A 24,572-nucleotide genomic window follows, 5' to 3' on the forward strand; every position below is an offset into this window, starting at 1 on the left:
TAAAGTCTATTTTATCAGAGGCGAGAATTGCAACTCCTGCTTTTTATTTTATTTTATTTTGCTCTCCATTTGGTTGGTAAGTCTTCCTCCATCCCTTTGTTTTGAGTCTTTGTGTATCCTTGCATGTGAGATGGGTCTGGATGCAGCATACCAATGGGTTTTGGCTTTTTATCCAATTTGCCTCTCTGTGTCTTTTGATTGGGGCATTTAGTTGATTTAAATTTAGGATTAATAATAATGTATGTGAATTTAATACTGCCATTTGATGCTAGCTGGCTGTTTTGCCCATTAGTTGATGTAGATTCTTCATTATGTTGATGCTCTTTACCTTTTGGTATGTTTTTGGAATGGCTGATACTGGTTGTTCCTTTCTATGTGTAGTGCTTCTTTCAGAAGCTCTTGTAAAGCAGGCCTGGTGTTGATGAAATCTCTGAGTACTTGCTTGTTCACAAAAGATTTTATTTTTCCTTCACTTATGAAGCTTAGTTTGGCTGGATATGAAATTCTTGGTTGAAAGTTCTTTTCTTTAAGGATGTTGAATATTGGCCCCCACTCTCTTCTGGCTTCTGCTGAGAGATCTGCTGTGAGTCTGATAGGCTTCCCTTAGTGGGTAACCTGACCTTTCTCTCTGGCTGCTCTTAGCATTTTCTCCTTCATTTCAACCCTGGTGAATCTGATGATTATGTGCCTTGGGGTTGCTCTTCTTGAGGAATATCTTTGTGGTGTTCTCTCTATTACCTGGAGTTGAATATTGTCCTGCCTTGCTAGGTTGAGAAAGTTTTTCTGAATCAGAATATTTTCCAGCTTGGATTCATTCTCTTCGTCACATTCAGGTACACCTATCAAACATAGATTAGGTCTTTTCACATAGTCCTATGTTTCTTGGATACTTTGCTCCTTCCTTTTTACTCTTTTTTCTCTAATCTTGTCTTTTTGTTTTATTTCATTGAGTTGATCTTCGATCACTGATATCCATTCTTCTGCTTGATCAATTCGACTGTTAAAACTTGTGCATACTTCACAAAGTTCTCGTATTGTGTTTTTCAGCTCCATTAATTCACTTATATTCCTCTCTAAATTGTCTATTCTCGTTAGCATTTCGTCAAACCTTTTTTCAAGGTTCTTAGTTTCTTTGCATTGGGTTAGAACATACTCTTTTAGCTCACAGAAGTTTCTTATTATCCACCTTCTGAAGCCTGATTCTGACAATTCATCACACTCATTCTCCATCAGGCCTTGTTCCCTTGCTGATGAGGAGCTGCGATCCCCTGAAGGAGGAGAGGCATTCTAATTTCAGATGTTTTCAGCCTTTTTACGCTGGTTTCTTCCCATCTTTGTGGATTTATCCACCTGTCATCTTTGTAATTGCTGACTTTCAGATTGGGTCTCTGAGTGGATGTCCAGCTTGTTGGTGGTGACGTTATTTTTGTTTCTTAGCTTTCCTTCAGCGGATGCCCCTCCCCCACAGAGCTGGACCTTCCCGGGTTCAGCTGTGCTTGCTGTGAAACTCTCAACCGTCAGCATTTCCAATTGCTGTTTTTTTGTGGGGGTGGGACCAGCCGAGCCCGATCACCTGGCTCCCCGCCTCGGAGCCCCCTTTTTTTCTTTTCCTAATTGAATAGTCAATTCTCTCCCAGGTGCCCCAGTTGCCCTCCGAAGAGGCGCCGGGATCTGTGCAGTTTCCCATGCAGCAACCACGCTGCCAGAGGCGCTGAGATTCGTGGCGCTTTTCTGCCCGGGAATCTCCCAGTCTGGCTCCCAGCTTCAGTCCCCCTTTCAATCAGCCGAATGGGTGACTGCCTTCCCGGAGCTCCAAACGCCAACTAAAAGGGCACCCAGTCCCGCATACTCCGCACTGAGAACCGCTGGGCCGGATGCCGGCAAAACAGCCGCACCGGCCAAAAGAGTTGCACTGGCGACCTACGGGGCTCCTTCCCTGGGGTCAGGCAACAAAAATTCGTCTGGAAGTCTGGCATCCACCCACTCCCTGTGCCTTCACTGGGAGCTGCAATCCTGAGCTGCTGCTAGTCAGCCATCTTGGATCTCTCTCCACAATTTTTTTAATTTTTGTGACCAGACTTTGGCAGTGACCTTGAGCAGTAGGATATAAATAACTCCCACATGCTTAGCATTCCAATAATGGAACACTAGGCATAACTAAGTTTTAAACACTGAGTTACTTTACTAATTTGTGTCCTGACTGCCACTATGTTTTGATTAATGTGTCTACTCTGGGGTGTCAAAATTCTGTGCGTTTTCTAAATGAGCATTTGTTACTGGGTAAAATTATAGAAAAATTAAGTTAAAGTTACCATTGTTTGCATCTCACATTTTGGCAAAAATTGTGCCACTTTTTGGGGTTACTTTTGCAGAATATGTTTGATTGTATCATTCTCTTTAGTAGGTTTTCACCAAAGGAAGATAAATCAAAATGCTAATTAAAGTTTTTAATTTTAATTGTTTAAAAAAGGTTCAGCATTCCCTCCGAAGGTAATGCCTTGTGGGTAAGCAATTTGACACGGAAACTATAAGTAACAGATTGTCTTCTATTTAAGATTTAAATAAACATACAAATAAAGATTTACTTTGTATATATCCCTTATATTTTTTCTCCTCTGACTAGTTACACTTGCTCACAAAATAAGAGCATGTTGACTACAGGCTCTTCTGCGAGCAAACAGTCTCTTCAGAAAATACCAATACTTTGTTGGACAAAAGGGCGTAAATATTTTTAAAGACCTTTTTCCACTGTCTCCTAACACTACCCCCTAAATAAACCATTTACAGGTATCTAAATAGCAATGTATGTTGTAAAGTATCTGAGTGGTAGTGAAATAAGCCAGAAAGTTTATCTCAATTCATGAACAAATCTAAATAGAGTTGCATGAATATAGGAAACAACAAAAGTACGTTAGTGAGTATGTAGTCTGTTTGATACATGGTTTTGTTTGTTTGTTTGTTTGTTTTTGCTTTCCTATAGGATATCACTACTTTAACTGGTGTTCCAGAAGAGCATGTAAAAACTAGAAAAGTCAGAATCTTTGTTCCTGCTCGAAATAACATGCAGTCTGGAGTAAACAACACAAAGAAATGGAAGATGGAATTTGATACCAGGGAGCGATGGGAAAATCCTTTGATGGGTTGGGCATCAACGTGAGTACTTTAGTTTAAGTGAATATCGTCAGCTCTCTTTTACTGTGTATATTTTTCTTTTAAATATGATTTTCAAACTTTTAGGTACAGTATAATTATAACAGTACTTTTTGACACTGTTGGCTATCACTGCTCAAAGATATACATTATATATATTTATATAATCATATAAATGTGGCTCAGCACAATAAACTCTGACATAGTCTTTTTCAAAGTACTACTTACTAGATAAAAATGACTGACGTTGAGAGTGTGTTATCATGAAACCCAAAGCTGTGTATACAGTAGTCCCCCCTTACCTGCAGTTTTGCTTTCTATGGTTTTGGTTATCCAACAGACAGTACAATAAGATATTTCAAGAGATGGAGAGAGACTACACTTATATAACTTTTCTTATAGTATATTATAATTGTTCAATTTTATTACAACTTATTGTTAATTTTTTACTATGCCTAATTTATAAGTTACACTTTATCATAGGTCTACATGTTTAGGAAAATACAGGGTTTGATATTATTCGTATTTTTAAGCATCCACTGGGGGTTCTGGAACTTGTCCCCACTATTTTATCTAAGATACTCTGTGAATGGTGTTTATAACACAGTGACACTTTATTTTTAAATTACAATAAAACCTTTGTAATATTATATATATATATATATATATATATATATATATATATCTTTTTTGTTTGTAAGGGGGGTAGGAACTAGGTGAATTTAGAAATTAGTTAACTTGAGGGAAACTTCTAAGTTACTGAGATATTGTGATTAATAAATTACTTTTTATTTTTATTTATTATTTTCTTTAGAGATGGGGTCTTGCCCCATTGCCCAGGCTGGAGTGCAGTGATGTGATCCTAGCTCACTGCAGCCTTGAACTCCTCCTGGTTGATCAAGCGGTCCTCCTACTTCAGCCTCCCAAGTAGCTGGGGATATGAGTGCATGCCACAGCACCTGGCTAATTTTTTTAATCTTTTTGTAGAAGTGGAGTTTTGCTTTGTTGCCGGGGCTGGTCCCAAACTCCCGGTTTTAAGCGATCTGTCCACCTCAGCCTTGAAAAGTGCTGGGATTATAGGTGTGAGCCACGACGCTTGGCCATTAAATTGCTTTTTAACATTGTATTAGAATAGATTCTTCTGTCACTAATGAAGTCAGTGACTTAATTCTCCATAATGGAATAGGGCCCAAATGTTAAGTAGGAGGGCTGATTCTAGTTAAATTTAAAAAGCTACCATTAGAGAAAACATAAGGCAGATAAGCTAGAAAATTGTCATTCACATTGAAACTCTTAGTCCAGTCTCCAGTTGAAGGTAGTTATAAACTTAGAAAATGTAAACTGTCTTGTTTCAGAAAAGTATAATATTCAACATTATTTCCTGTTGATTACTTGCGAGACTTTTTTTTAGAAAACATCTGTCATATTGCAGTTTAAATAGAGTTATATTAGGCAAATGATATATAGGAAGAATTTTTAATTTTTTTTCTCATGTTGCAGTTTAAATGAGATTTTTTTTAAATTTAAAATTTTAAATGCAGTTTAATTTTAAATGAGAAAAAGACAACACGAATTCAATTAGAACATCACAAAAAATACAAATGTACTTCCACAGATTTGTTATAAGATTAGTTATTCACTGTGGACTGGGAGTGGTGGCTCATGGATGTAATCCCAGCATTTTGGGAGGCCAAGGCAGGCAGATCACCTGAGGTCAGGAGTTCGAGACCAGCCTGACCAACATGGAGAAACCCCATCTCTACTAAAAAAAAATAGAAAAGTAGCCGGTCGTGGTGGCACATCCCTGTAACCCCAGCTACTTGGGAGGCTGAGGCAGAAAATTGCTTGAAGCTAGGAAGCGGAGGTTGTGCCGTTGCACTCCAGCTGGGCAACAGGAGCAAAACTCCATCTCAAAAAAAATTCAATGTGTTATAAAATTAAAAGTATGAAAATGAAAATGAAACACTTTGCTAAGAATATTCTGCTTTATCAAACCACCTAGGTAGAGTCTTGAGCACTCACTGATAATAAAGCTGAGAAACAGATACTTACCCAGTTTAGTCTTTGGAGTGAATCTGTATATGTGAGATGAGGCCGCCAAGTCATGGTTATAAGGAAGGGATGGAATCAGCTCATCTGCCTCGAAGCCCATAATTGTCATGTCTCCTGTGGAAGTAGTGCAAGACTTGCCTTGGAATTGTTAGAAAGGGGAGCTACCAAATGGAAAACTGAATCTACCCAGTTTCTGGAAAACAACAGATGGAGGAACATTTGGCTTCTAAACTTTTTCATACATAAGATAATTTTACTAAGTAATCTTGCTCTGGTGGGTTGTGTAATCTCAGTACTTGTCAAGAAAACAGAAGTCTCCCATTTAACCCTAACTGCAAAGAATAAATACCAGGTCAGATTTCCCAATGCACCTTACTGTTTCAAGAGATTCCTGGTGGTGCCTGCATCTGTTAAGTATGGTCATATATAGACAAAAGCAGTGGTTCTCAACTGAAGGTGCTTTTGTATCCTTAAGAGATTTGCCAGTGTCTGGAGACATTCCTGGTTGTAACAACTGGTGGCTTTTGCTGACATCTAGTTAATAATGGCAATACTGTGAGACACAGGACTGCTCTCCTTTGCAATCAAGAAAGAATTTTCTGGCCCCCAAAAGTAAAGATGCTGAGGATCAAAAGCCCAGTATCAAGGAGAATATTTTCTGAGACCATTTTTTTCCTTACAAAAACACAATATGCCCACCAATGTGAAATGTTAGATCACATTTTCGTACAAGAGTGGTTGTGATAGGCAGAATTCTAAGATGCCCCATGACCTCTGCTTTTTTGTTACAACTCTAATCATCCTCTTTCATAAGGTATAGCTACATCGTGACTTGTTCTAGACATTTGATTATGGCAAATGTGAGGGGATGCTCTCTGGCACCTTATATCAGAAACAGTAAGAATCTATATTTTCTATCTTGTGTTTGGTTTCATAATAAAGTGATTTAGAGTATCACCCATTCATGGAAATTTTAGATGCCCTTTAGTCTAAGGCCATTTATACATAATTGAATATTTGTTCTTTTTACATTTTAGATCCGGGGGTACATGTGCAGGTTTGTTGCATGAATATATTGGGTGATGCTGGGGTTTGGGCTTCTAGTGAACTCATTACCCAAATAGTAAACACAGTGCCCAACAGGTATTTTTTCAACTCTTGCGCTCTTCCCTCCTCCCCTCTTTTGGAGTTCCCAGTGTTTACTGTTTCCATCTTTAAGTCCATGTGAACCCACTGTTTAGCTTTCACTTAAAAATGATAACATGCAGTATTGATTTTCTGTTTCTGCATTAATTCACTTAGGACGATGGCCTCAAGCTGCATCCATGTCGACACAAGGACATGATTTGATTCATTTTTATTACTGAGTAGTATTCTTTGGTGTTTATATACCACATTTCTTTATCCAGTCCATTGTTGATAGACACTTACATTGATTCCTTGATTTTGCTATTGTGAATGGTTTCTTTTTGATAAAATGAGTTCTTTTCCTTTGGGTAGATACCCCTAGTGAGATTGCTAAGTCAAGTGGTAGTTCTGTGTTTAGTTCTTGGAGAAATCTCCATACTGTATTCCATAGGGTTTGAACTGCTTTACATTCCCATCATCAGGGTATAAGTATTTTCATTTCTTTGCATCCTTGCCTACAATAGCCATTCTCATTGGTATCTCATGGTAGTTTTGATTTGTGTTTCTGTGATGATTAGTGCTGTTGAGCATTTTTCATGTTTATTGGTCATTTGTATGTTTTCTTTTGAAGAGTAGGTGTTGTGGTATCCTTTTTATGTTTCATGTAACATATGGAGTCATTTTGTAAACCACATGCTTCTAGAAGCTAAAGGAATTTATAAGGAAAAAAATTGTCCCTATCCAGTGATTGAAAGGTTAATGATTACTGTTTTTCAATCACATGAGATTTTTATATGTTCATCTATTCTGCACACTCACTGTAGTAATGCATTCCCAGCAACATTCAGTAGTAATAAATCATTATTTGAGTATTTGTGCCTTGTATACTCTAAATTGTTTATGGGTAAAACATTTTATATAAGAATTTTTGAGTGATGTAGAAGAGAAAAAGTAATATCTTCCTCACATCTATTGCAGGGTTTGTGGCTCAGACACCTATAACAAAAGGTAGTTCAACAAGAGACTAGCATACAATTTCATTTTGTATAAGATTTATGTGATACAGGAGGCTTCAGAAATGAAGACCCCAAAAAACAGTGAAATATGTGTATTTTTATGCTTAGTTTTGATGAAGAGTGGACAGTCATACAGCAGGATGGTTGGACAAAGTTTATGATCTAATGGTCATAAACCAGGAAGAACTTAACCAGACCTGTTTGTTCAGATTCTTATCTGTGTCCCTGTGTCTTCAGAAATAAGGACATTCTATTCCTCCTGTTATAGGGTAGACACTTCTGGAATGAGGGTCTTAGGACTGACTTCAGAAGGTCAGAGAATTCTGTTATGTTCTGCTTCAGGGGAGTGTCAGAGAGACCTTCCTGCTTTGCTGTTTTCTCAAATGCCAAGGTGCCATATTTTGGGGATAGTGTGTCCTAAAGCCCATTAGAGAGTTGTTTAAATAAATGAAGTTTTACTTTGCTGTGCTTGCCCAAAGGTTCACACAATCATTATTACAATATTGCTTAGTCTAGAAATAGCATAACTGAATTATGAAATACTTAGTGATTTAATTGCTGCTTTAAGACAAAACTGTAACCTGTTGTGCATAAACATGGAAATGCTGTTTTTATTACATATTGATTGAAAATGAAATACAGTACAAGTTTGGGAGGTAAAGTTCTTTTCAAAATGTAGTTTTGCTGAAGTAAAAGTTTTTTAAAGCAATAGACCCTGTCTGCAGTTGGTTTATCTGAAACATTGTTTTGAATCTTGAATATTTTTAAAAATTCGTTACTTCTTTTTGTTCTGATGTTAAACAAACAGTAGCATGAAAAAATATAAGAAAAAAAATATTATTAAAATATTTACTTATTTTATTAGAACAGACAACAGAGACTCTTTTTTAGCATTTTAATTCACAAAAATAGTATATAATATGAATTACTGCTTGGACATATTGAACTCTGATTTCTTTTTGTGAAATATTTTGAAGCTTTTTATAAAATTGTTGGAATTGCAAGCTGAAGGTTTTTCATGATCATCTAATTAAATTTTATTACCTAACTAAGAAATAAACCTGTGTCCCAGATAAATTAATGGAGTTGACTATAGTTTGTGTTCTCACCCTGTTTTTGTTTTATTTTACAATTATGTTTTATTTTACAATTATAATATTAATATGTAGAATATTTTTTTAAATTTTAATATTTAAAAATTTTTTAATATGTAAGATATGTCTGGCTAGATAGTTCATATAGACTTGTATTCTTTTTAATCAGGAAAACTACTGTATTTAATGGAGAAAATGGAATATTAATATTTTAATGTGTTTTTTGCTGTGGGTCAAGGAATGATTTTAGGATATTCTAAAAGAGAAATGACTGTCCATCCTATACCTAGAATATATTTGTTTCCAAAGCCACAAGGTTTCCTAATTTAGGGGATCTTGGGCTTAACTGTATTCATTTCTTCTAACAGATTACTTCTGCCTAGGTGGAATGGCTTGGAAGATTTAACAGACATCTAACCCTGCTGATGTAAGAGTATTGCAGAGGGTTAGAAGTATACACTATAAGAACTATGACAAATGTAACACCTGCAGAGATAATTTTTGTATACCGTTGGAAGGTTTTTTTTTTTTTTTTTTTTAAAGTTTCGCTCTTGTTACCCAGGCTGGAGTGCAATGGCCCAATCTCAGCTATTAAATACACAGAAAAAGACACATTTCATTGTGCAGCAGAGACAGTGCTAATGGAAAAGGTAATTTTACAAAGTTACAGTGGTAATTTTGTGACAGAAATTTGAAATCTTAAATGTTTTCCCATATATTTTCCTCAGTGGGGATTGAGGGGAAGGATCGTTATTGTGAAAATGGGCTTCATGACTATGAACGTGGTTTTATTTTTTTTTAATATACTGAAAAAATTTTATTGTTGTCTGCTTATCTGTAGTATTTTTTTGAAAGGCCACTTTTGTTCACTTGCAGGATTTTAGGATAAATGTGTTTGATATTTGTTTTTAGATTTCTAAATTCATATTTTAAAGTACTATATTTACATTTCTTTTCCCATTCAAAATGGAGCTTTTTCTATGCTCTTTTAATTACCTGAGTCTTTAAATGTTAGAGCTCAGAGGTAAAGATTTATCTTTGTGTAAACATGAAAAATATCTTAAGGTACAGAATTATCCTTTGGGTTTGACACAGTGTTTTACTTTTAAATCTCCTTGATCCTGTTGGAGAGAGAAAGCATGACTTATCCTTGTCTGGTATTGTAACAAGTTGCTGAAGATTACTATCGGTTATTAATCTCATTTTTTTAACAATCTTTTATATTGTAGGTTAGTAAATACTTTTCATTTATTTCTGTAAGCAAGACTTTAATTTTGATAACACCTAAAAATGATTTTTTTTCCTCAGCTGTATTAATGTACATTGGTTATTGAAACTCAGTGAACATTGGACTCAATACTTACTGTGTTAATGTAATCACACTCTGAAAATGTGACTTCTGTGTTAAGTTTTTTAAGTACTTTTTCATTAGAAAATTATGATTCTGTCATTCAGCTTCAGAAAATAAGGATTTGTTCCATGTCATTGTGGACATAGAAGGTCAAACAGTTTAAGCTGAGATGTACAGTAATGTAAATGTTGCAAATTGTCTCATTACTTGAGTTCTCAAGCCTTAAGTCATCAAAGTGGACATCTTACTTAGGTTTACAGAGTTCTTTTGGTTATTAGTAAGTAGCAAATGAAAGTATTGCCTGCATCATCTTTCCCCTTTATACTGTTCTAACACATTGCCAATCCTTGCTTTTAAAATTTGCTTTGATCAGGTGATTCAGTTTTTTAATGAAATTTAAATATATAAGGATTCTACTTTTCATTACTGACTTTTGAGCAAGTAAATGACTGTGTTTGCACTGTAGATTTAAACTATAGTTATATGTCTTATAATATATGTAGAATAAGCCAGGAACATTACCAGTTACTCCTCTCCCTCCGCTGCTTACTACCCTCTGACCAGTATACCCCCTACCTCTCCCTAGAAGCCCCCACAACAATTTCGTATATATCCTTCCAGACTTTTTTCAGTTTATGTATATGCATATATTTAAGTTTATATGTCTTTTGATGAAATGTTTTTGCATTTCATATTAAAATTATGCCTAGATAGTTTTATCACTATTTCAGATGATGTTTCTTCATTACATTTTCTAGTTGAGTACTGCTAATATTTAAAGTTGATTTTGCATATAAGCCACATTATGTACTATCTCTTTAGTTCTCATGGTTTTTCAAGGGATTCACTTTGATTTTTTTAGTTGTATAATCTAACAATAGTAGCAGTTTGTTTTTTCCTTATGGCCGATTTCTCTTTCTTGCCTTGTTGCATTGACTGTAATTTGCAAAGTTGAATAGTAGTGGTGATATCCAACATCCTTATTGCCTCTTTCCTTCTTTAGCAGAAATGTTTCTGATATAATATAGTGGACAAAGTTCTCTTCTAATCTTGATCTACCAGTTTTTTTTTAATCAGAATGGGTATTGAATTTTATTTAATGTTTTTGTAACATCTATTGAAGGGCATTTTCTTCTTTAATCTGTTGACATGTAGTGAATTTCAGTTAAATATTTTCTGATCCAATTAGATGTGTTATTATTGGACATAGATGTACTATTTTTAAAGTATATTACTTGATTTGTTAATATGTATTTATCATTTTTGCATTCACTCAATCAGTGGAATTGGCCTGATGCAGGGTGGTGGGAGTATACACATGTACACTTCTGTAGCAGAATATAATTTTAGTCTTTGCCCAGCTATTTGTCCTTTCTTACCTTATAAATATTTTTAAATATCAAAAGCATTTATTAATATATTGGTTTTAGTATTATATATTTTTTCTCTATGATCTTTATTATATATGTCTATTCTATTTGCCGAAAAATGACCACCTGATATTTCTAAGTGGTGCTAATCAAACTAACAGCATTTAGAGCCGCTTATAACTGCTATTGATACTTAAACTAAAAAATAAGTAAATAAGCTAAGCCTCCCAAAAACAAACTCATTCACTTGCTGTTCTGTGCCATTCAGAGGGCATCTAATAAAAATTCTCATTGCTAAAATGTTTCACCAGTATCTTTTATGCATGAATAGTTCTTTTAGGTGAAGTGTCAGTTGATATTTACAATACCAATTTTTATGTTGTATTGACATTTACGTCTCTTTTGAATAATATTAAATAGACTTTGCTCATAAGCAGAAAATGACCATTGAAATTCACAAATGGTAGGTAGCTTCACAAAGTCTGTTTTTGGTGTAGAACAAAAAGCAATCTGCCAACCAATGTTGGACATTATAATTATGAAACAATTTTTGATATATTTTGGCTTACTGATGTTCACTAGTATTTAGTACATGAAAATGATATTGGAGGAAAAATATCTAAAATCAGCCTTGGGCTGGGCACAGTGGGTCACGCCTGTAATCCTAGCACTTCGGGAGGCCAAGGTGGGCCGATCACAAGGTCAGGAGTTTGAGACCAGCCTGGCCAACATAGTGAAAACCCATCTCTACCAAAAATACAAAAAATGAGCCGAGCATGGTGGTAGGCGCCTGTATTCCCAGCTACTCGGGAGGCTGAGGCAGGAGAATCACTTGAACCCAGAAGGCAGAGGTTGTGGTGAGCCAAGATCGTGCCACTGCACTCCATCCGGGTAACAGTGCAAGACCCTGTCTTGGGGCTGGGGGTGGTGGTGGTGGGGGATTAATCTTGAAACTATGAACAGATACAGTGTATTATTTTGCCAGGATTAATATTGCTTTTATAACTTTATTGAAATATACATTAAGAGAAGTATACAGATCAGAAGCATACAGCTTCATGAATTATTACAGCCTGAACACACACACACATATGACAAGTACCCAGATTGAGAACAGCATTTCCAGTACCTCAGAAGTTCCCATTTCATCACATGCTTTTTTGTGATTTCAGCCTTCCAGAGGTAACCGCTGTTCTGACTGCTATAAACATAGTTTTGCCTTTCTTTTTTTTACTTAATTAAAGAGAATCATCCTTTATGTGCTCTTTTGTGACTGGCATTTTTGCATATTTGTGTAAATTTCTGTTTGGGTTATTATGTATAATATAGTACTAAAATGAAGAATCTTGTATACATCTTTTAGTGGGTATGTCGCTTTCTAATATGCTACTTAGCTCCTGACACAGTCACTAGTTAATATTCAAACAATTTATATAAAATAACAATCAATTAATTATCTGATCCTTTATGCTTCTCAAATTAATGACAGCATCTTAATAAGTTTTGTTCCAACAGACAGTTAAATTACTGATAGATCACCTCGAACTTGTGGAGGAATATGCATTGTTGGAGTGGATCTGTTTCAGTTTTACCCTTACTCTTAGTACCTAGTGTTAAAAAATAAAAAGGCATAGGCTTTCTGAAGTTTTGATGGAAAGCACAAGGTGTTTACCACATTCTCCCTTCAGATTCAGTCTCCACTGTAGCAGGCAGCTGCTGAAATCTTTGCTCAGCTCTTTTCATCCTTCCCAGTTATCATTTTGAAGCCTTGCTCAATCATGTACAGTTCAAAAGCTCTTTGCTCTGTGAATTACTCTTTTCCAGCTGCTCTGGCAATCTTGGACCCATGTCCAGGCTCCTTGCACTAAGATTACCGCTTTCTGCCTGAGTTCTCGATGTTCCTAGCTTTTCTAGACTAGAGAATACCTTTAGGGGAAACACTGTATAAAGTTGGATCTAATCCATTGTGGTTCCTTTTTTTTTTCAAAGATTGAATTCTCTAGGTTTCTTTCCTGCTTATTAGTCAGTCTCTGGTCTCTGAAAATTATTTTTCTGCTTTATCCAGAGTTTATAGTTAGGCAGATGAATCTGATATACTATTCTGCCATTACCCAAATTAGAACTTCAGTAATTGAGAACTGAGCAAATAAAGTCAAAAAATAAAAACACAAATTATATTTAGTAGAGGTTGAAAGAGAGATTATATATAGTTGAAGGAGGGTAGGATATGAAAGACTTCATGGAATAGATTGGTATTGAGAGTGAACCATGAGGGACTGTTTGGATGGACTTCATATGCAGGCACTAGGAGAATATTTCAAGAGGAAGAAACAAATTGAACTGATGGGAAAGTATATCCTGCATTTATAAAAACAATTAGCAATCTGATTTGACTAGCTGGTTACTTCTCAGGGGAGTAATTAAAAAGAAGGCTAGAAAGGAGTTCTGTCCATATTATAGAAGTGCGTAAATCCCAGGGTAGAAGACTGAGGTTAATGTGATACAGTGAAAACTGTTTGAAAGTTTTGAACTGAGCGGTGAGTTTGGGATTTGAACTTTAGGAAGACTAATCTTGGTGAAGTGTGGATTGGAGTCAAGGAGGCAGAAAGATTAGTTAGAATAGGGTTATGGGAAGAATTAAAAGGGCTTAAACTGGTGGTGGCAGCATATCTAGAAAAGACCTACAAAATACAGGAACTGAAGGAGAATGAGAACGGTAGAAACTGAATGGCTGGAAGAATAGTGGCTTCTTCCAGTGGGTGAATGTTGTTTCTATGAGATACAATGGATGTTAAGTTGTTATTGTTTGATTTCTATATGTATGTATTCATTTAAAAAGTGAGGATAATAATAAAGGCTATACCACCTTTGCAGGAAACAGAGCTTTGGTCTCCTGGCTCCTAAGTTTTTCCTACCATTTTTTCTGTCTTCTTATTCTCAACTAAGCCAATGTGCCTGTCAACACTCATCAGATTACTACATTGTATTTATGTTGACACTTCTGTTCTCAGTTTAAATACTTTAACTATCAACTGAAAAATTGTGTATGCTTTGAAAAGGAGGAACCAATATAAAATTATGATGTTATTAGTACTAATGTAGCCAGTCACATGAAGCTCTTTTGCTTACAGAGGGTAGGTGGGTTATAAGATTGTGTAATTATAGAAATCTCAGAATAGCAACCATGGTCTGTGACCAGAACTTCAGCAGGAGTAATTGGTGGGTCTTCTGGTCAGTGAGAGAAGACCACCAATTACTTGTTTTCTCTTCTTTCTATATCTCATATCTTTCCACTATCCAAATTACTTTTTGAATTCTCCTTTCTCTATTTTTTACTTCCACATTTCTAAACAATATTTCATAGAATGCTGTATTCACCTCTGAGAGATTCACAATAAACATTTGTAGCAAACAGTGTTCTACCTTGTTATAAGAAAAGTAGTCTGGGCATGGTGGCTCACGCCTGTAATCCCAGCACTTTGGGAGGCCAAGGCAGGCAAATCATTTGAGGTCAGGAGTTCAAGACCATCCTGGCCAACATGGTGAAACCCTGCCTCTATTAAAAAATACAAAAATTAGCTGGGTATTACCATGTGCACCTGTAGTCCCAGCTACTCCGGAGGCTGAGGCACAAGAATCACTTGAATCTGGGAGGCGGAGGTTGCAGTTAGCGGGATCACACTACTGCACTCCAGCCTGGGCGACAGAATGAGACTCCATCTCAAAAAAAAAAGAAAAAAAAGAAAGTGACATTTTTTGAAGTTGGATTTTCTAAAGAGCCTGTGTAGATTTGTAAACATTAACGCTATCCTACATTGAAGAATTCAATTGTATGTCAGATCTTGGAGCTTTATTTACGTTTTAAAAGAATATTGTTAATGATGGAAGGTTCGTTAAGAAGAGTGGGTGATCTCCAAAAAGGAGACTCAGAGGAAGTTAATTTTAAAAAAACAAGAATGGGTGGTGGTGCCATTTATTTTCTTGGGTAATGATAGTACTAGCAATTTTACACATCAATAATCTTGCTAGTAAGTTTTAAGCTCTATTTAAGAATCTTCTTGGGTTTTTTAATTCATCTCAAATTAGTATTTTAGATTTGAATAAAACTGTTTTATTAAAGACTAACTGAATGCCCTTGCAATGACAAATTTTATCATTTGACAATACATGTTAGAAATCTTCCAAATTTAACACAGGAAAAGGTATTCAAACTAACAGTTAAAGAGATTATTACAAATAAAATATTCTTTCAGTAGTTACTTATTTCATTTTATAGTCGCTGTTTATTTTAAATATTGATTTTTTTTTCCTCTGCCAAAGCTTATTGTTAAATCTGGAAAAATTATTATTTCTTACAGGGCTGATCCCTTATCCAACATGGTTCTAACCTTCCGTACTAAAGAAGATGCAATTTTCTTTGCAGAAAAAAATGGTATGTTGGGTCTGTTTTTGACAAAGTCAAGATGTGATTCTGTGATCTTAACCTTAATCAAAACCATTCAGGAATACAGAATTTGAGTTGAAATCCAGTGGTTTCAATGTATCTAATGTTTAATGTATCTAATCCAGTGGTTTCAGACTTTTTAACTACATCAGAACACCCACCTCCCAAAAAAAAACTAAATCGGAATGCTCATATAACATGTAAAAGACAAACTGCTGTAATGTGAAGTATGGACAGGGAATGAAACTACATGTCTTAACAACTACCTTGTTTATGAATTCCTCCACAAAATTACTAACATTTGGTTAAACTTCAGTTGAACATATATGGCAACCTATTCCAGTTTTGGCACCTCTGTGTACAGTTAAGTTCTTTCTTTGAGCCAAAATCTAATGCCAAAGTCTAGCCTATTAATCTATTTAATAACACTTCAATTATTTGAAAATAGTTACTACTGTCATATTCCTTGTAAAATTTCCCTTTGGCCTAAATGCCCACATTTGCTGCTTTTCTAGATATGGTGGGCTTAATACCAAGCCTAATCTCAACTGTATAATAATACTAATGCATCCTAAGAGTATTTCGCTTTTGGAGCAGCCACCTGACATCATTGTTATATGTTAATCTTGCTATCAACAAAAATGCAAAATGTCTTCTTTTTTCCTTATTGTCTGCTGTTAACCTAACACAGAGTGAAAGGAATTTTTATAGTTAGACCCCTGGATTCTAATCTTGGTTATGAGACTTTGAAGCTGTATGATTTTGAATTAATTTTATAATGGACGTAATGTTTCTTAGTTAAAATAAGGGTACTTACCACATGAAGTGGGTGATAGCTGATACATAATATTCTAGTCGATAACTATTAGTTCTGACCTTTACCTCCCTCCAGCCAGTATTTCTGCTGTTTGTCTTCCTTAGATTCAAATGCACTACTGTACATTTGTACCTAATATATTCTGTTATTCTAGTTTGTCAAATTGGATTTGTCTAAGTGCATTGTTACTATAAGGCAGTGTGTAAAAATAAGAGATTATTAGTGTTGTCTAAAATATCTGACATATACATGTGAAAGTCCTATAAAGTTTATCTTAACATATTTACTTTTCTTTTCCACTAAATATTATATAGCTTATGATTAAAAGTCTGAAGCCAAACTATCTGCCTTTGAATCTGTGTTGAGTCACTATCTGTATGACTTTACACTTCTGTTTCCTCATATGTGCAGTGAGAATTACTGTGAGGATTAAATGAGTTAATAAAAGTGCTTAGACTAAGGTCTGACAAATAGTGTGTATATAATTATATATAAGTATATCCTATTATTAATAATAGACTTTTTAAAACTTCTTAAAAAATGCAGTTCCTTATTAACACTTTCTTGGCAAGTTCTAAATTTCTTAATTACATAATTGTTTTCAAAAGTGGTCTTTTAAAATATTATTTTGACTTCAAATAACATTGCTCTCTTTTTAAACTCTAACATGGTTATGAAAAAACCATTCCATTAATGTTTTTTTATCTTTTCAGCCTACCATATTTCATGTCTGACACCTTGAAAATTATTCATTTGAGGTCTGTGACGTGAGTTTAATAACAGAAAATCTCTGGTTAGTCTTTCTCTAAGTGTTCTCAAGGACTGCACGACTACAGTTGCCATGTGAATTGCAGGTGTGAACTCGCCACTGTTCCTATTAAAATCAAGTGCCTTTCTCATCTGACTTTTACCTCCCTGGGAAAGAAAATTGAGGAATATTAGCAAAGTCAATAGAAAGTGTAACCTTAAAAAGCTAGTGGTTAGTGACATAAAATTGTAGGCTAATAATGAATCAGGAATTTTAATTATAAGATAGCAGGAACTGTGTCCTGTCTTGGTCACTGCTTTGTGCCTAGCACGTAGCACAAAAGCTGACGTATAATGGACACTCAGTATCTGGTGGAATAAATGACTTACCAAAATATATTTCTTGGGATAGGCATAGTGGCTCATGCCTATAATCCCAGCACTTTGGGAAGTTGAGGTGGGCGGATCACTTGAGGTCAGGAATTGGAGACCAGCCTGGCCAACATGGTGAAACCCTGTCTACTAAAAATACAAAAATTAGCTGGATGTGGTGGTACACGCCTGTAGTTTCATCAACTTGGGAGGCTGAGACAGGAAAATTACTTCAATTCAGAAGGTGGAGGTTGCAGTGAGCTGAGATCATGCCACTATGCTCCAGCCTGGGCAGTAGAGACACAGTCTCAAAAAATTATAATTAATTAAATGAAATATATTTCTCTATTCAAGAGTTTTAAACCATTCTTAACTCTTGAGGAAGTCCTCAATGATTATTCCATTCTTGATTTCACTGTAGTACTTATCTGCCTCATTTATTTAACATTTAACATGCTATGTCTTTAAATAGATAAATCTTGTTTCTTCAGCTATAGTGGAAGCAAGACCTACATAAACACCATTGCAGCATTATAGAAGTGGAGGTGGGGGATCTTTTCCAAATTCCACAGCATCCCCTTCATTCTGATTTGCCCCTCTTGGGTTGTAAATAGTAGTGAAGGACATACAAATGGATCCTGCCTATCCCTACAGCCAAAGTCATTTGTTGTGAACTAGTGCTATTGAAGGTTGAGTGAACCAATGTTCTGATAAGGCATTTAAAAAAAAAAAAAAAGGTTCAGAAGCACTAATATGTAAAGATTACTGGGTTAAGAGCCTGGTAACTAAGATTCTCATTCCACAGTTGTCTACCTCACAGGAGAACTGGAATAAATCATGCTTCATTATACTCAGCCTTTGATAAGCATGCTTCTTCATCTTTAAAATGAGAAGTTGGATTGGGTAATGCTCAAAAACTGTAGACTTAAGGATGTTAAAGCCCATAGGCTAGTTCATATACGTCTTTATTTCTTTCCTGTCTAGCCCAGTACCTTATTCATATGCTCTATACAGGAAAATGAATTTTTGCTAATACAGCTGATTCTGTGTTCATAGTAAAATGTTACAAAGGTTATACAATTATAGGCATTAATGCTTGCCTCTAGTTATATTTTGAGACTCAGGTAATAAGTATTATCACCATAGAAAGTAGCAAACACTAAATCATGAGCTTATGCTAAGTACTTTTCATTCATTCTCATTTAGTCCTCATTACAACTATATGAAGCAGGAACAGTTATTACGGCCATTTAATTGTTTAAGGAAACTGAGGTTTGGAGACATTAAGTAACAAGGTCACATACCTACAAGGAAGTGAACAAGTTTTATTTGAACAGTTATGTTTATTCATTTATATATGGTCTATGACTGCTTTTCGGCTACAATGGTAGAAAAGTAGTTGTAATAGAGACTATATGGCTCCCAGAGCCTAAAAATAATTACTACTTGGCCCTTTACAGAAAATGTTAGGTGACCTCTAGTCTAAACCGTTATGTATACTGCCTCAATACTCTGACATTTGTATCAGTGCCAAAATACCCTTTATTCAAACATCTTCAAAGGTCTAATAGACAAATTCCTCAACTGATAATTCAAAGCTCTTCACAAGATAGGCACTGACTTATCACAAAAGCACTAACAAGCTTATCTTACTATATTCCAACTCTACTTTCTGTCCTGACATTCCAAGCCTGCTATACACCTTCCTCCCTCTACAACCTCATTAATACTGTTCTCCTTCTCATTCTTATCCCTGCTTATGAAACTCCAACCTGGTCTTCAAAATCTATTTCATATGCTATCTCGTTTCTTGGTCCTTTTTCTTATTCCCCTCCCTCACTTCTACCTCCTACTGGATGAACTCCTTTCTTCCTTTTAACTTTCACAATAATTTGTTCCTTTCTTGTAGCTCTTATAGTATGGTTTTCTATTTTACCTTTTCTGTACTCAGTCAGAAAATGTTGAACACACTCTATTGTATGTCAGCACTTTATGGCTAGGCTCTGGGGATAGTTAAATAAGGCATAGTTCTTGCACTCAAACTGTAATATTTTATCCTGCATATTGGATTATAAGAATTTACCAGGAAAAACAAGTCCTGTTTATCTTTTAATGTGCTCAATAAATATTGGTGTGTTTTAACAGCAAATTTATTAATGTTGTAAATGATTCTCCAGATTATGCTTTAAATTTTTCTTTAATTTGGTGACTTGTTCTTTTAGAAGCACAGTTAATCTGTTCAGTCCCTGTAATTAGAAACCTGAAGAAAGAAAGAAAACTATAGTAGAATGATTAACAACTTCTTACATTTTAGTGTGTTTGTAAAATACAATCTAATGAATGTTTTTCTGTTAAGTTAATTTGGAGTTTATCCTGAGTTTATTAAGGGTTAGCATCCTGCAGTGTATTGCAACATACTTAAAATGATTATTTCATAATATTAGAATTGTTTCCAAATTGTATGTTACTTATTCTAAACTCTCCCTTTGATAGGATACTGAGATCTAGAGAAGTTAACAGAACAAGCCCCACATCAATCACATAGCTCCTAACTGACAGTACCTAACCTTCTAGATTCCAAGTCTGATGGTTTTTCTGATTCTTTGATGCTAGTAGATCTTAAAAAATAATAATCTAGATCTACACTATCCAATATGGTAGCCACTAGCCATATGTGATTTTTGCTCTTGATATGTGTTTAATTCAAATTTAGATGTGCTGTATGTGTAAAATGCACACTGTATTTCGAAGACTTAGTATGAAAAAAACAGTATCTTGATTTTTATTACATATTGAAGTGATAATATTCTAAATACTGGGCTAAGTAAAATGTTATTAAAATTAATTTTACATATTTACTTTTATTTCCTTAATGTGCCTACTAGAAACTTTTGTGTGGCTCATATTTCTATTGAACAGCACAGATGTATTTAGCAGTATACAGGATATACATTATATATATATATATATATATATATATATATATTCTATGTAAATAGTACATTGAATAATTCCTATAGTAAATATGAGAAACAAGAAAATCATATCCAACTTGGAAAAGTTCAAATGTTATATTTCTTAAGAAATAGAGTTCTATTCTTCAGGTACTCTTACCTAGAATGAATCAAGGATATGTAGAAACTCTTATGTTACTTATAAAATAATACAGAGATACTGTAGGTCTCTACAGAGATACTATAGTGTCGCTATAGTACCTCTAGAGTACACTATAATATCTCTATACTATATAGATATATTTGTTAGAAATAGTAAACTCCAAGTTTCTCTTCAAAGAATCAGTATGTCAGTATGTTCAGTTCTTTGTCCTCCATTTTAAAGTTTAACTTCCTTGTGGTTCAGTAAACCAACCTTTTCCACCAGTTCTAATCAGTAGTTCACATCTGTTCCTCCAGACCCCTGCTTCATCCTGACTCATCCTGGTTACCTGCTCCAGTCACCTGCTTTGACCTAGGTCACTCCTAGCTACCTGCTCTGACTTGTCCCATAACCATCCTTCTTGCCAAACTACCCAGCCTGCCACTCTGGCTTATACCCCTGCTCCCCTTAAAATAGCCAATCGGAATTAGACTAGACTGTGCGGTCTAACCCTAGCCAGTAGGGGAATGACACAGCAGTAGGGGCTACCTCCTTCAGGAATAAGAACCCCTTCCCCTCCCTTGTCCAGGTGTGTGCTCACCATTGTTCCATCTGTGAGCTGCACCCTTCTATAGAAATAAATGCCTTGCTGAGGAAATTTCTATTCGAGTGCTACTTCTTTTGTGGCACTGAAAATTTACATGTAACATATGGAATAGACTATAGAGTTTGTCTAGGCTATGTACCATATTACATATAATCTATATATTATCTAGATAGTATCTCTGTGTTGAGATATATACTGTATATAGTCTATAGAGTATAGTCTAGAGATGCTATAGGTTTCTATATTATCTTTATAGTAGAGATAATAGGGAAGGATAATAATATAGGGATGTACTAAATACCTATAGTATCTCTATATTATTTTGTTATTATAAGTACCAAAGGTCCACCTTTAATCATATTTTCAGTTCTTAACCAAATAAGGTGGTATTATGCAGGCTCATCTTTTTATATAAAAATAGTCTCATTTTTGAGACAAAAAGAAGTTCTCTTTCTTCTGCTATTGATAATGTCTGCAGCTGTCCCCTCATCTTTTTTGCATAGCTCTCACTTCTTACGGAAGGCTGGTGTTCTGAAATTGGGGAGTCGAGAAGAAAAGACTGAATGCTCGTTATGACTTATTTTTCTCCCTTTCCCACTACCCCAGCCCCAAACATACTGACACACAAAGCAAATATAAATACCCCTGTGTATTTTAGCCTTAACCTTAGGGTCTCATCTGAAACATCTTCCCCTAGGCTTAGCATCTGTTCCACAGGAACTCTTTAATGATAATGTTTCTTTGTAAAGAGGGAAAAAGAATATCTGGGGTTTCCTCTGAAATGTAGATGAGCCTTATTTCAGTTCTTTGTGTACTAAAAAGACCCACCTTTCTCACCCATGTGGCTTTTGTCTTTCCTTGTGTTATGTAATAAGTGATGGGGTAGAAGGATGGGGGAGGAGGAAGCTACATCATGGAGAGAGGAGGTGGAAGACAGCTGTGGAAAATTTGAATGGTGGAAGACTAGGCTCTACTACCATTTACATGCTAATGAAAACCAGAAATGGCCTTTTTTCCCCGTTTGATGTGATTTGAAACTTTGTGACTTTTCTCTAGTATGTCATTTTACCCCCTGTGTTTTTCTTATTGTTCTTAGCTATAAAAACTCTTTGAAATTCTCAAAATAAAGGAAGGTTTCTTTCAGGAATGGGAGGACAGAGGACAAGCTGTGAAACTGCATTCTGTTGATAGTGGGTCTATTGGGGTGGAAAACCCACCTCTGTAGTAACAGAAGGTAGAAGCAGGGAAGGAAAGCAGGCAAGCGTGGCCGCGGATCCAGGAAAAATAAAGAAATAAATAATTGGGGATGCAGCTTAGTACTTAGAATTATCCCAGAAGTGAACAACATCAGTAAGGTCTGGGCTTCCACCTAACTTAACCTCTTATGAGGGTCTCAACCTCACATCCATGTATCTGTTAAAAAAATAATAATAATAACTTTCAAAATGAAGGCAAGAAAATGTAAGTAAAAGTATTTTACTCATATAAGGGGACAAGGTAGATTTGAACCAGTTCAAAGTGAAAGTCAAAACAGCACTGATTGATTGGTGTGCAATAAAGAAATATTGTAGTCCGTTGCAAATAGAGACAAAATTGGGTTTTGGTGGAAGAAGCCTGTTAAGTAGAACACAGGACAGAAATTGCCTATGTATCAACTGGTGTACATCCTAAAAAGAGTTGCCAAGTAGCTGAAAGATAAGGAATTGATCTAAAATCTGATAACCTGGAAGGGAAAGGATGTGCTAGAGACAATGCATAGCTTTCCATTGAAACAAAGGTTTTTTTCTATTTCTTCTCCTTTTTGATTAGGAAATAATCTCTCATTGAGTGCTTTGGTGATAGTTTTTAAAAGGAATCTCTGATTGGACTTTTAAGTCTCTTGAGCTAGAAAACCAAGCCAAGAACTTGCCACTAGATTTATTTGGGCAAATTCCTCCTTTCTCAAGATCCCCAAAATATCCTGAGTTCTTGCTGTTGTAAGGCTGGGAATCCTATAAGCCATGTGCCAGCCCACGTTTCCTGGAAGGACTTTATAAGCACTGGCTCCATAAAGTCAATCTTTAGTTTCTTAGAAGTGACTTGTTCATATCAGACTTAAATGATCCTCATTCTCAAATATGTAATTCCAGGTAAGACCTTGGTTGTATAACCAATGTTTCCAATTAAATCCTTGTAAAAAAGGAGGATATACTGTTATTGGACATATGCAAATAGCTATACTGTCATGAAAATAAGAATAAGAATTAGAGTTTTGAATTGGAGGGGTCACAGAGAGTGAGATATGATTTACAAATATTTCAGTTTACAAAACAAACTGTACTAAATTGTAATGAGTTATAGATACCATAGAGGAAAGAGAAAGGGCTTTCTTATATGTACAAAAAATACATTAAAACAATAACAATATTCTAAACATAAAATCATTCCTCATCATTTCTTCAGTCCTATATAATTATTATTTGTTCTACTTGATCATAAATATATCTGCTTCTTGACTAGAGCCCTGGATATCCTGACTCAGTCTACTTGTATGGTTTTAAAATTGTTTAAGTGATGGCATCAAAAACCTGTACCCTCAAAGCACCTGGCATGGGCCTTTTCCACGGGGTTCTGAGACAATTCTTCTTTGTTAAAGATAAAAGCATTCTGTCCTATAACTGATTGCAAGAGCTTACTGGAAGCATCAAAAAGTAAAGTAAAACAAAAAATAAAAACTATTTGTAAATGAAAAAAGACTTAAAATGGCTATAGTTAACATTACTCGTAAGATTTTTTTTTTCCTTTTTCCTTTTTTTTTTTTTTTTGAGACAGTCTCAACTCTGTTGCCCAGGCCTCACTGCAACCTCCGCCTCCCAGGTTGAAGCAATTCTCCTGCCTCAGCCTCCCAAGTAGTTGGGACTACAGGCTCCTGCCACCATGCCCAGCTAATACTTTGCATTTTACTAGAGACGAGGTTTCACTGTGTTGGCCAGGCTGGTCTCAAACTCCTGACCTCAAGTGATCCACCTGCCTCAGCCTCCCAAAGTGCTGGGATTACAGGTGTGAGCCACCATGCCTGGCCCATTACTGGTAATTTTCAAAAGTGAAATATATGGTTAAGAGTTCATGACAAGAATAATGCAACTTAAAGTTAATCCACAAAAGTTTTCAGCAAGGCCGGGCGCGGTGGCTCAAGCCTGTAATCCCAGCACTTTGGGAGGCCGAGGCGGGTGGATCACGAGGTCAAGAGATCGAGACCATCCTGGTCAACATGGTGAAACCCCGTCTCTACTAAAAATACGAAAACATTAGCTGGGCATGGTGGTGCATGCCTGTAATCCCAGCTACT

At 35.6% G+C, this 24,572-nt stretch overlaps 1 protein-coding gene across 3 annotated transcripts in view; it reads left to right on the top strand.

Moving 5' to 3' along the window:
- Window positions 1-24,572, top strand: part of NDUFS4 (NADH:ubiquinone oxidoreductase subunit S4) — a 115,922-nt gene that overhangs the window by 80,069 nt on the left and 11,281 nt on the right. Inside the window, exons 3-5 of one of the 3 annotated variants that reach the window (XM_037740187.1) lie at window positions 2,981-3,153; window positions 9,044-9,090; window positions 11,582-11,643. In XM_037740187.1, coding sequence (XP_037596115.1) covers window positions 2,981-3,153; window positions 9,044-9,090; window positions 11,582-11,628 — 267 coding nt within the window. In that variant the 3' untranslated portion in view covers window positions 11,629-11,643. Of the gene's footprint in view, window positions 1-2,980; window positions 3,154-9,043; window positions 9,091-11,581; window positions 11,644-15,519; window positions 15,594-24,572 lie in introns of those variants that run through there. The other 2 variants (XM_017533209.2, XM_017533212.2) reach the window with 2 other exon arrangements.

This window comes from Cebus imitator, unplaced genomic scaffold, assembly GCF_001604975.1.
Source record: "Cebus imitator isolate Cc_AM_T3 unplaced genomic scaffold, Cebus_imitator-1.0 Scaffold80, whole genome shotgun sequence".
NCBI classification, from domain to species: domain Eukaryota; kingdom Metazoa; phylum Chordata; class Mammalia; order Primates; family Cebidae; genus Cebus; species Cebus imitator.